The sequence below is a fragment of the Thunnus maccoyii genome, chromosome 17, assembly GCF_910596095.1.
Source record: "Thunnus maccoyii chromosome 17, fThuMac1.1, whole genome shotgun sequence".
NCBI classification, from domain to species: domain Eukaryota; kingdom Metazoa; phylum Chordata; class Actinopteri; order Scombriformes; family Scombridae; genus Thunnus; species Thunnus maccoyii.
This window is the reverse complement of record NC_056549.1, coordinates 4,322,051-4,335,577: the sequence shown is the minus strand read 5'-3', so window position 1 is coordinate 4,335,577 and position 13,527 is coordinate 4,322,051. Positions and strand designations below refer to the sequence as shown.

The 13,527-nt window shown below is 38.2% G+C and overlaps 2 protein-coding genes across 2 annotated transcripts in view; one reads left to right on the top strand and one right to left on the bottom strand.

The window, feature by feature from the left end:
- Positions 1 to 2,909, bottom strand: part of adat2 (adenosine deaminase tRNA specific 2) — a 3,100-nt gene extending 191 nt beyond the window's left edge. Inside the window, exons 1-5 of the mRNA XM_042390200.1 lie at positions 2,652 to 2,909; positions 1,742 to 1,846; positions 1,455 to 1,605; positions 920 to 1,026; positions 130 to 202 (exon numbers count right to left, since the gene is read on the bottom strand). Of these exons, the coding sequence (XP_042246134.1) occupies positions 130 to 202; positions 920 to 1,026; positions 1,455 to 1,605; positions 1,742 to 1,846; positions 2,652 to 2,723 (508 nt within the window). The 5' untranslated portion in view covers positions 2,724 to 2,909. The remainder of the gene's footprint in view (positions 1 to 129; positions 203 to 919; positions 1,027 to 1,454; positions 1,606 to 1,741; positions 1,847 to 2,651) is intronic.
- Positions 2,910 to 3,472: 563 nt separating this feature from the next.
- Positions 3,473 to 12,290, top strand: pex3 (peroxisomal biogenesis factor 3). Its single transcript, XM_042390166.1, has 12 exons — positions 3,473 to 3,750; positions 4,916 to 5,047; positions 5,145 to 5,226; positions 5,355 to 5,398; positions 5,528 to 5,649; positions 6,103 to 6,169; positions 6,298 to 6,352; positions 7,285 to 7,423; positions 7,543 to 7,613; positions 7,693 to 7,815; positions 9,240 to 9,336; positions 9,940 to 12,290. The coding sequence occupies exons 1-12, from the start codon at positions 3,678 to 3,680 to the stop codon at positions 10,021 to 10,023; spliced, it is 1,089 nt and encodes a 362-aa protein (XP_042246100.1). The 5' UTR covers positions 3,473 to 3,677; the 3' UTR covers positions 10,024 to 12,290.
- Positions 12,291 to 13,527: the final 1,237 nt, after the last annotated feature.

Here is a 13,527-nt window from a genome sequence, read left to right as displayed (position 1 = left end):
AACAGGAACTGAAAACAAAGATGGGTGAAGATGAAAGGAAACATTACAAATAGAGAAACAAGAAAACTGAGAGCAGACAAGAAAAAAAAAAAAAGAGAAGAAGAAGAAGAGCAGCTTGTTTCTAATCACCGTTTGGATTCTCCTGTTTATAGAAAGTCTTCAGCATCTCTACGGCTTCTTCTGCTCTGTGGCCTGAAACACACTGAACACACACACACACACACACACACACACACACACACACACACACACACACACGATTCAATATGGCCGAATGTTTGTGGACACGTGAGTTTTACAACCACATGTGCTGCTGTAACAAGCTTCCACTCTTCTGCTTTCAGATTTTCCACCAGATGTTGGCACCTGGCTGCAGGGATTCGCTCCCGTTCAGCCACAAGAGCATCAGTGAGATCCAACACTGATGTTGTGGAGGATCAGGTCTGGCTCAGCGTTAGTGCTGGATGGGTTGAAGTCAGAGCTCTTTCACATCAAACTGGGGAAGTTTAAAGCACATTATAATGTCTAAAACATCACTGTGTGCTGCAGTATTAAAGGGCAGGTTGACAAGTGTGTGTTAAAGCAACAGTCAGGTGTCTAAAAAGACTGTAACGTTGAAAGATATCTACTTGATTTGACTCATTTGGACGCTGAAGCTTCATATTAGCTTCACATAAACTTTTAAATACATTTTTTTTGCACAGAAGAAGAGTTTGATCATGTTAGTTTGTTTAGAAAAGGCTCCAAAGACAAATAACAGCGATCACGTCTTCAGTCTCTGGAGAGTAGTTCTGTGCTTGTGTTTCTAAACTAACTAACATGACTGTAATCTTTGTGGTGAAGCAACATGTCAGCCAGTGCAGCAGTGAGGCAGCGGTGAGGCTCACATCCTTTAACTCTTAGATAAACACACACAGACCTTGAACGTGGTCCCGGTGTGAGGCAGGTCAGCAGAGGAAACATCCAGAACTGAAACGCAGCCTCCAAACCGCTCGTTCCTGCAGCCGTACACGACCACCGGGATGTCTGACAACCGGCTAAGGAACAACTCTCAGTCAACACTAGAGCTGTTAGTCGATTAGTCGATCGACAGATAGTCAATCAGCAACTATTTTGATGATCTAATTACCACTTTAGCCAGTTTTTAAGCCAAGATAGCAAAAGTTTGCTGGTTTTAGCTTCTCAAATGTGATGATTTAATGATTTTCTTTGTCATATATGATGATAAACTGAATATTTTGGGGTTTTGGATTGTTGATCAGACAAAATAAGACATTTAAAGACGTTACCATTGACTTATCATTTTATCGATTAAACTAAATAAACTCATTAAACTGAAAATAATCAGCAGATTAAAATAGTGTTAGCTGCAGCCCTGGTCAACACACACAAACACACACACACACACACACACACACACACACACACACACAGAGGCGGGGAAGGAAGGATACTGAGCAGACGCAGGGCTGCGGCACACATGATGCACGGCTCCACGGTGACGTACAAGGCTGTCCGCTCGCACACACTCCTCACATCCAGGTTGCTATGGCGACACCAGTCCAGAACCTGGTCCAAGGCCACCATCTCAGCGTGGCGAGTGGCCTGAGATACACACAAACACACACACACACACACACACACACACACACACACACACAGACAGAGAGAAAAGAAATGTTCTGCAGGGTCTGACTGGAGTTTGTTCAAACAGAGACGACACATTCGTCATTTTTCCTACATTTTTGGTCTCGTTGACCTCGTTGCGTCCCTTCCCCACCACTTCATCGTTGTAGACCATCAGACATCCGACCGGTACCTCTCCGTTGTCCAGAGCGTCTTTAGCCTGCAGCGACACATTCACAGGATGTAAACTGCACACGGACAGTTAGCTAGTATTGACCAGAGGAAAATAAGTCACTGATGCAACAATTAGTCGATGAATCGTTTAGTCGTCAAGTATTAAATTAGTCTCCAACTATTTTGATAGTCGATTGTTCGATTCCAGCTTCTTGAATGTGAATATTTTATGGTTTCTTTAGTCTTCTGTGACAGTAAGCTGAATATCTTTGGGTTTTGGACAAAACAAGACATTAGAGGACGTCACCTCAGGCTTTGGGAAACACTGATCAACATTTATCTGACATGTTACAGACTAAACAACTAATCAATTAATCGAGAAAATTATTGACAGATTAATCGATAATTAAAACAAGCGTTAGCTGCAACCTTATTTGGGTCAATTAAAAATTATGGAGCACTTACTTTTTACCATTTGTGAACAGGTGCCATCAAACAACTCACATGCTAGAGCTACAACGATTAGTTGATTGATCGATTGACAGAAAATTAACTGGCAACTTTTTTAAGTTTAAAAAGTCAAAATGATCTGATTCTAGCCTCTAGAATTAATATAATATATTACGAACGTGGAATCAGAGATGTTTTTTCTTGAAAACTGACTAAAAACGATTAATCGATTATCAAAATAGTTGGCAACTAATCGATTAATCGTCGCAGCTCTAGTTTAGTTATTATTTAAGAACTTGGTATCCGAAAAAATGGCTTAATCAAAATTATTTATTTAAAATTGTGACTAGCTGAACGATTAATTTCTTGATTACAGTATCTGACTGTTATCGATCACCCACCATGTCAAACGCGCTGGACATCCACCTCTCAATGTCCTCATCAGTCGGACAGAAACTCTCCTCTGTTCCCATGGCGACCACAACCGCTACTTATCCTCAACAAAACTCATATTACTCGCATATTGTGGAAGTTTACCGCCTGTTTATTCGCTTTTTGGGGACAATTTCGACCGTTGTCGTGTTCATAGCACGCAGAACCACGGAAGGGGGAAGATAATATTGGTCGGACCGGTCTCAGACACGACCAATCGATCTTCCACGTTTTGATGCATCAAGTTCACTATAGTAAGTTAGATGTAAACCGGAAGTGGGGTGATTTGCGTATAAAATGAATGAACACAATTTGTTAATGTGTTTCTCCAGCGTGACTTCAGGCAGTGGTGGAAGAAGTATTCAGATCCTTTACTGAAGTAAAAGTACCAATATAACAATGTAAAAATACTCAATTACTACTAAAAGTCCTGCATGAAAAGTCCTACAACAGTAAAAGTAAAATAAGTATTATGAGCTTGATGTATATGTGTGTTATATTATCCATTGTGTCAAATCTTCATCTGAAAACTAACTAAAGCTGTAAAATAAATGTAGTGGAGTGGAAGTATAAAGTAGCATCAAATGGAAATACTCAAGTAACAAAAACTTGAACACAGAAGGAGGACTGTGGATTTTGTTCCTCATCACTTACGTTGTAAGTGCTTTATGAAGGGATCTTCTAACGGTCAGTATGAAGAGGAGGAATGATTACAGCAAAAAAAACATGTTTCAATGTTCATTTGAGCTCCTGACTGTTATTTTTAGGACAGACTTGAAAGGTCGCGGATTTAATTTTGAAATTCATAACCGGAACTCACGTCATTCACTCTGCGTAACTTGATCGACATACTTTTTGACGGTTAGCATGTTAGCAAGGAGCTGCTAACTATCCGAAACTCTTCAGATAACATGTCCGTAAAATAGTCAGCGCGAAGTTAAAAAGTACGGAGTGTTTTTGTAGTTTTAGTTCGTGAATCCCTCACTTGTCCGAGGATGTTTTCGTCTGCCTGGAATTTTATTAAACGCCACAAAAGGAAATTTATCTTCGCCGGAGCTGTAGTTGGAGGTAACTGGTGTTTCTGTTAGCTCCTGTGCTAGACGCCAGACTCCACCGAACAACCTTGAAATATAATGTTGTTTTAACTATAAGTAAAAGTATACGTCTCTTGAGATATATTTAAAGACCTTTTAGCAATTTAGAGGAGTGTCCTTTTAATTTGGCACACATTTTTTCTCCATCAAGCAGCTCAATTTCCAGTATAACCAGCTGTTTATCTGGTCTCAGCTACCCACCAGGTGTATATTAATGGGAAATAACTGGAGCAAAACCAGACGACAGAAGTAAACATTTCAACTGGAATTGTGTCGGTTTTATACCGAGTTATAAATGACTTGTAATTCAATGAAGGTGTTTAGTTATATTGTATTTTAGGCTTCGCTTTTTATAAGTAAGACATCTTTAAAATGCCAGAAAATTGAATGAAGTTTGGCGTGACGCTCCATGCATGAGGGCTGCTAGTTGTTAGCATATTAACTTATCACTAAGCTGTTTTAATGCGAGGTGCAAATGAAACATGACAGATGAACAACAGCTATAACTAAACTACTGGTTAGTCAGTGTTAGATATGTATATATCTCTCCTGTGGCTGGAAATATTGATGTCTTATCAAATTTCTATTTATTTTGTAATAAATCGAGATAGTTAATCAGGCAATGACTTCTGCATGTGTTCAAGTCTTAAATGCTTTAAAAGTTTGTGGATTTGTTATTTATAAGGCCACTAAAAGCTTTTGGAAATGATTGGATCTGTCATTTAGAGAATGTGTTGGGTCAAACAATATAGAATAAATATGTTAAAGTAGTGAAATAATTTTATAGGCTAATAAATAAACAAGAGAAACACATTATCTGGGTTTTTTTCACCTAATGCTTCCTTACTTTGCATTATAATAGACAAATTTATAGCTATCGCTAGAGAAAGATTCAGTTTTTTATCATAGAGACCATAAAATATTCACGTTTTAGAAGCTGGAACCATATTATTTGTACATTTCTTTCTGAAGGAATGACTCCAAACAAGGAATCGATTATCAAAATAGTTGGTGATTAATTTAATAGTTGACAATCAATTCATTAATCGACCAACAGCTCTATATTAAAGTTGGATTTCAGGTTGTTTCCTGTATTTATTATCTGCTAGTACTACTTCTAACTCACTGTGCCTCCTCAGGAGTTTACTTCCTGGGTAAATATGCCCAGAAGAAGATCAGGGACATCCAGGAGAGGGAGGCGACGGAGTACATTGCTCAGGCCAGACGGCAGTTCCACTTCGAGAGCAACCAGAGGACGTGCAACATGACCGGTAACCGGTTCACACTTATCCTTAAGAGTTCAGCTTTTCTCTCACATTAAATGTGATTGGACTGTGTTGACGGTTGGTGTGTGTTTCTGCGTCACAGTGCTGTCTATGCTCCCTCCGCTGAGAGAAGCCATCGTCAATCAGCTCAACTCAGAGAGTCTCACTGCACTACTCAAGACCAAGTGAGCGCTTTCAAACAAATCATTCCCAATCAGCTAACACACAGATATAACATACTTTCTATATATTTAATGCTAAAATAAACTGCTTATTGTTATTATTATTGTCCTCCTCTCTCCTTCTCTCACAGACCAGCCAATAAACTAGAGATCTGGGAAGATTTAAAGATCATCAGTAAGCGTCTCTCACACTAAACTATCCTGAACAAAAAAAGAATTACTGCCTTTAATTTCTCACATTCTTCCCAGAGACTTAAGATCCAGTGTTTGATGTTTAACGTGTGAAACTCGTTGTCTTGTTCAGGCTTCACTCGCACCATCGTGGCGGTGTACAGCACCTGCATGCTGGTGGTTCTTCTGAGAGTCCAGCTGAACATCATAGGAGGATACTTGTACCTGGACAACTCTGTAGGCAAGAACGCAGTGGTGAGAAACACCTGGACGTTTATGAGCTTCTGCTGTTTCAGAACATTTACAGCAGAAACTTTTAACTAAGATCTGAAGAACAAATTTTCTCATTTTCACAGTTTCTCAAACTTACACTAAACACAAGTCAAGTAGTGGAATATATAGTTTTAGCACTCACTCATATGAAAACCTGTTACTTAAGACTTTGGAAAGCAGTTACATTGTGCTGGTTGTACTAAAGAAATACAATTACTTTCTTAAGATTATGTAATTCCTTTTAAAACATGATTTTTTTGACATAGATTTGACTTTTCTAGAAAGATGAAATGTGTCTTCAAAGCTTTAGTGTTTCAAGTGTTTTACTGGGTTTTGAGAGGAGAGAACAAACTAAAGACTCTTAAAGTCTTAAAGTTAAACTTGTGAGTGTGATAAAAGAAGCTGAAGGTATTAACGGTTTGTGTTTTCTCTCAGACTCCTCTGGCTCCTCCAGACGTCCAGCAGCAGTACCTGTCCAGTATCCAACATCTACTGGGAGACGGTACCACACACACACACACACACACTTTACCTGTACTGTTCAGTCTTGTTTACTTCATCCAGAATGTGTCGCTGCTCTCTGAAGATGAAGATGAAGATGAAGACTTGTCTCTGTCTGTGTCTCACCAGGTTTGACAGAGTTGATGACGGTGGTGAAGAAAGCGGTTCAGAACTCACTGGGAAGGTGAGTGTGAGGAGCTAAAAACCAGGCCTGAGTGACTGTATATAGAAATCCTGAAGGTGTTGTTTTAACACCTTCAGTTTTACATCAGTCTCAGTCATGAATACAGTTTAAATATGTAACATAATAATAATAAAACTATTTCACTAGAGTTAAAACAGATAAACTGCAGTCAGCTGACCAAGATGTATTTATTAGCTGCCAGAAATGCAACCAAGCAGCCAGATTCATTAGTCATGACCTCAAACTACAGACCAGGCAGCAATTCAGCCAGTTATAAAATGAGTTTGGGGTTTAATCTGTACACAATGTGTTCCAGTTTTCATTATCAACTAATAATGAACAGTTTTTGATTAGACACTTAATTGTTTAGTGTCTAAATGTTAGAAAATAGTGTAAAATCCCACGTTAACGTCTCAGGTTCCTGCAGTTCAAAATGACGTCTTCACATTGTGTATTTTGTCCAACAAACAGCCAAACAGATGCTGTTTATAATGATATAAAACAGAAAACAGCAGCGAATCTTCACATCAGAGAAACTGGAACCAGAAAGTCTTTGACATTCTTGCTTTTTGAACGACAGAAGTGATTAATTGAATGGAAATTGCTGCCCATTGACTTATTGTCCCCGCTCTAGTCTTGATGCCGTCTGTCTGTCTGTATAAACACATTAGAGCTGAAAGAACTATTAACCAATTATTTAATCAACAGGAAAATAATCAGCAACTATTTTGTTAATCAACTAATCGTTAAAGTTATTTTTCTAGCAAAAACTTCCCAAACATGAAGATTTTCTGCTTTTCATTGCTGTGACAGTAAACTGAATATCTGATCATCATCTCAGTTTTCTGACATTTTACAGGCTGAAAGATATTAATCAATAATGAAACCAGTCGTTGCAGTTTTAACCGCCGTGTTGTGGACTTTGTGCTCAGGGTGTCGTTGAAGCAGAGTCTGTCCCTGCTGGAGTTGGAGCAGCAGGTGAGCTGGATCAGAGCGGAGGTGGAGGCCGGCTCCGAGCGCCGTCTGTCCTGGTACATGCTGGCTGACGACGAGAACGCGCTCGCCGACCAGGTGACTACACACACACACACACACACACATACACACACACACACACACACACACACACACTGTATGATTCACAGCGTTCACACACAAACCTGCGTCTGTTTTCTCCTCCTCTGCGTCAGGCATGCGGTTTGACAGAAAACGACGTAACAACCATCCGACTGTTAAACGAGACCAGAGACATGTTGGACAGGTAAACATCACACCTGTGTTTGTTTGTTTGTTTATATTATTAACGTGAACACGCCTGTAAAGTGTGTTTGTGACTCCAGTCCAGACTTCAGCACCGTTTTAAACGCCTGTCTTCATCGGGGTTTCTCTCGTCTCCTTGACAACCTGGCCGAGTTCTTTCGCCCGCCTCCCGGTGACTCCGCCCCCAGCTCTGCACCTGATAGGTGAGCAGTTTAACGACACACCTGCTGATCAACATTAATCATCAGTGTGTCCCATATCCATTCTATATATACACATAAACATAATAAACATCACAGTGATGAAGCCTTTTATACAGGAGACAGGACAGGAAACAAATATGTCCGACAGACGTTAATCTCACTGCTGATTAAACTTCACTAAGAGGCGGGAAAATGTCTCTCTTAAAGGTGCAGTGTGTAGAATTATGTTTTAATTAATGTATAATCACCTGAAAATAAGAATAGTTGTGTTTTGTGACTTTGGAGTCATTTCTACGTACACACAGAGCTCGCCATGTTTCTACAGTAGTCCAGAACAGACAGTGCATTGCATTGTGGGAGAATAGTGTGTCCACCAGGAACACACTCAAAAATCAAGCAAATTCAGTCTCCATACTGACTACAGCTGCAACGATTAGTCAATTAATCGATTAGTTTCCAACTATTAAATGAATCTGCATCTATTTTGATAATCTGTTCTTCAGTCTCTGACAGTAAACTGAAGATCTGAGTCGTGACTGTTGAGATTTCAGGACGTCATCTTGAACTTTGAGAAACAGTGATCCACATTTTTCACCATTACTGACTTTTTAAAGACCAAACAACTAATCGATTAATCAATAATGAAAATAACTGTTAGTTGCAGCACTAATACTGGCTGTTTAATGTATATTTTATGTCGTCACTTTTCCTGTGAACACCTGAAACCTACATGTGTAATATGGATTTGTGTTTATCTGACAAATTATTTGCTTGTTTGTTTTTTGTATTTTTATTCAGGTATATCACAGCAGTAATATTTGTTCATTTTATGACAACGTGTCATATTAAATCCGAGCTGCAGCTGACGTTTGTTTACATTATTTTCTTGATTAATCAATTAGTCATTTGGTCTATAAAAATCTGAATATAGTAAAAAAAAAAATGTCAATCACTGTTTGTCAAAACCTGAGTTAATGTTCTCAAATGTCTCGTTTTGTCCACAACTCAAAGATCTTCAGTTTATTGTCACAGAGACTAAAGAAACCAGAAAATATTCACATTTAAGAAGCAGAAATCAGAGAATTTCTTAAAAAATTATTCAAAATGATTAATCGATTATCGGAATAGTTGGTGATTAATATTCTAATCAACTAATTGTTGCAGCTGTGTATTAAATTAACTGTAGAATCTGATGAATTATGTAAAGAAACACAAGCAGCCTCTAAACTGTCTGTAACTTTCTCTCATTGATGTTTCCTTAAAGATCATAAACAGTAAATTATTTAAGTGTCAAATTATCACGACGAGTGATTAACACGAAAATAACAGTTTAACTTATAGATTGATTGTTGAACTTGACTCTTCTATGTGTGTGTGTGTGTGCGTGTGTGTGTGTGTGTGTGTGTGTGTGTGTGTGTGTTCAGTCTGTCTGCAGTCAGTCTGCCGCTGGCGAAGATCATCCCCATCATCAACGGTCAGATCAACACCATCTGCAGCGAGACGCCCAGTCACTTTGTTCAGGTGAAACCAGTCTGCAGTCACGTCAGTGTTTCCAACGTTCAGACACACAAACACCAAACGTCAAACGTTAGATTAACGTCAGGATGAGACGCCGACTTCCACCTCTTACTATTTCCTTACATTTTAGAAAGATGATACTAATAGTTTTACTTATTTAGCACATTTTGAAAAGCAAAAGTTACCGAACTGTAAAACGATTTACAGTAAAAACAAAGAAAAAAGTCATAAAATCCAAAACATGGAAGATAAAACTTACCAAACACCATCAGTTAGATTAAAAAATGATTCCCCAGTTGAAGCTAAAACAAACAAGCGTTCACGTCTTCAGCCGACTCGTCTGTCAGCCACCAAATTTAGTCAAAATAATCCGACCGACATCGGCTCCGTTATCTGAAAACCAAACAGAGTCCTCGGTCCATTAATTTTTATGTGACATCTGCGCTGATTTAACGTCGGAAAACACAACATACCAGAAATATCAAAGACCCATTTTAAGTCAACTTTTACATTTTGAAAATAAAGCAGAAACGAGAGCAGCCAAAGCATAAAAAAAAATCTTAAATCTTTTCTTGCTTTTCTTCTCTTTGAACTCTTTTGCTGCAGGACTTGCTGATGAACGACCAGGTGAAAGAGTTCGCCGCCAACGTCTACGAGACCTTCAGCACGCCGCAGGAGCTGCAGAAATAACACGACGACAGGAAGCGAGATAAAAGCCCCGAAAAGACTTTTATTCCCTCCTTCCTGTTTTCTGGCGAGACTCTTCTTCTTCCCTCCTCGAGATCCTCGCAGACTTTTTTTTTCCGCTCGGTGAAAGATTTGTGGCTTAAAAAAAACGTCCACAGAACAGAACAGAACGGTGGAAAGGAGGACGGCACCTGCGTCGGGTTTGCCTGTGAATAACCCCCCGGGGGACCACACTGCATCTTGGGAGGCCTCATTTATAAACCTGGTAATGTGGGTTTTATTCGCCCTGAGCGGTGGAGGAGGGGAAGGTAAGCAGGAAAAACAACAAACTGTCGGTGATTGGACCTTTCACAGGCGGGATTATACTGAATTATCGTCAGTTTATTCTGTTGAAACGACAGATTTTATGATGGTTTTTCCCCCTTTTTTTTTTTTTTTTTTTTCTATCAGCGGCGGCGGCGGTGAGTGTTTTATGTCTGATTGTGTCTCCAACACTTTGGTTGTGTGTGTTTTTAGATCAGAAGGGTTTACAAGTGTATAAATCAACTTTTTTTTTTGTTTTCCACACTCATTAATCAGGGCGGTAGAGGGACGTACGGAGGGTCGGATGCACAAAAACTGCTGATTTTTTTTTCTTTTTTTTGTGCTAATACTTTTAAACTTTCTCATCATGGTTGGAAAAAGTATCTGCAGCAGCTTGTTGATCATTCGGGGATATTAAAAACTTAAAAAAATAGTAAAAAGACAAAGAAACAGATTAAATTATTGTATTAAAACAGTCGACACCTTTTCGTTTAATTCTACACTCAATCTGTCGTCATCTGTTTAAAAAATTGCATTTTTAATTTTCATGTTTAAAAGATGCAAACACAGCTGTTCGGGTGCAGAGTCAGAAAGTTGTTCATGACTTTAAAAAAAGCACATTTATTATCATTTTTTCTGTCTTCCATGTTTTCAGGTGTAGTTCTTCTTCTTGTCCAGCAGGTGTCGCACTCTCTCAGCTTGTCGTCTTCGTAGGGAATCACTTTAAACCAACATACTTCACATGAAGGGCTTCATTCCAAACATCTCCTGGTTTTTATTTTTTAGGATCAAATCAGTACTCAGTATTTCTGTAACATTTCATTCCTCACAGTCAGTTTTAATCATCCACCAGGTTTTTACTGTAATAGCAACATTTTCTCACTAATTGTCAGACGTATTGTTTCGGAATGACATCAGTTCAGTTTGTTTCTTACTCATTTGTTTGTTTCTGTTTTTTTTTTTTCCACAGAATTATTTGTGTGTTTTGACATCATGAAACACTGAATTTTAAAAGTCTTTCTGCCTGGAAGTTATAAGACATGTTTACACAGAAGAATCGGTGACGTTTCTCTTGATTTTAGTCGACACGCGACTTGAGTCAGCGAGATGAGTTATTCTCAGACACGCATAGACTGAACGGACAGCGATGGGTTTCACTAGTGAATTATGAACCGTTTTTTCTCATTTTCATGCCTGTAAACTACTTTTAAAAACTTCTTTTTTTTTGACAGCACTCATGTCAACTCTTATTTAAAAGCCACAGAAACACAACAGCTGCTCGTTACTGCGGTTACAGGTGCGTTACATCATCCAGACGCCTGTAATCATAGAAATAAACACCCTCTCTAAGTGTTACTACATTATTCTGACAGATCTGTTTTTCCCAAATACCACATAGGCTTTGATTTATCACACCTCTCAGCCAGGCGGGTGGGGTTAGCTACATGTGAATGTAGTGGAAAGTAGATTTTTTTTAAATTAATCTGTCCGTCAGGAACTTCAGGACAAAATAGTTTTATTCAGTCCACGTCATCTGTTTTAGTTCCTAATTTGAGTTCAGTGCTGTTACTCCGAAAATCCTCTGATTGGTTGCACAAGTCCGACTATAAAAGAGTAAAAACTGAAGCAAAGTTGTGGGATTATGCAGATGAGATTTAACAGAAACTAACATACAGATTTAAAAATAGTGAATCCGCTTCCTTCAGTTCTATTGGTGGGTGACGGTTTTTTTTTTTTTTTTGGTGTCATCCGGAGGTCAAAGGTCAGATTTCGGTGAGATGAGAGAACATCAAGTGTTTCCTGGGTTTACGCAATTAACGCGGCGGTCATGTGAGAATGTACAACCCTTGTATGTAATCGATGATGTCATGCGTTTTGCAAGCATAACATCCTTAATGACAGTTGAAATGTATGTTTGTAGCAATTTATTGAAGAGATAATAAATGTTGAAAAGCGATTTAATTATACACGCTTCATTTTGTGTTTTCTTTTTAAAAAAAACAAAACCCTTTAACTCCAAATAAGTTTTAACTTGATAAACAGTCGAGAAAATGACTGACGATGATGATGATGATGATGATGATGATGATGATGTCATCTCTAAATTAATGATTGTTCTTTTTTTCCCACCCAAAGTAGAAATATGGCGTTTCAAAATAAGACTCAACTTTGTCATGGAAGTCAAAAGTCAGTAGTTATTTTTTGTGACCAACTTGTTATTTGATTTGTTTTACAGCAGTCACACACAACATGACAAACTTACATTAATAGACCAAAGAAAGAACACAAGAAAACAAATAAAGGAAAGAAAATTATAGACAAAACTACAAAATACAGACAATACTGAGTTTTTCAGTGTATTTTTTTACAAAACGAACTCCTTCCTTTATTTCGCCGGATCATGTGACCGATCTGCCCGAACAAGACGCCATATTTGGTTGAGTTTACACATGAACGACTCTCATGAATCACGTTTGTCACAATGTTTTAACTGAGAGCCAAGAACGTAAAAACAAAACCGACAAAAATGAAAGACAAAAGCAGCTGGAAATGAGCTGTAATCTCTTCCTGTAATCCTTTTGTAAAATGAGTTGTTGGGGGGGTTTTTTTTTTAGATTTATTTGCGTATCGTTGATCAATTTACTGATATTAACTATGATGATGAGAACTACAAAGGTGCTGTCAGAGCTCTAAAAGTTATAAAAAGTGGAAAGATGTAATGTTGTAATGCATAAACTGTGAAATACGCGGTTTTTACCGTCTTGTTTTTCTATGCAAACTTTTCTTCAAAGCATCCTGATACCATAAAAACTTTAATAATCCAAATAAATATTTGCATTTAACAACCTTTTTTGCAAAATTCAATATTCAAACCAAAGTGAAAAAGCAGAAAATGATGCTTTTTGGTTAAGTTACGATGAAAAGGACCAATTATAAAACCTTTAACCCTCCTGTTATGTTACGTTAAGTCTCAAAAGTGACCCAATCATGTGTTTAACAGCAAAGAAATCTCCCAAACATGAAGTTTGATAACTTTTCCAGTTCTAATCATTAGAAAAAGTGAATTCAAGGCCTTTTAAAGGGTCCAGAGATTGTCTTTGGGGCATTTTTAACCCTTTTCTAAAAGTATTTACAGATGAAATTAAGTATTAAATGTCTCAAATGTTAAAGGAGTGCAACGCGAAATTAGTGGAGCCCTTAAAT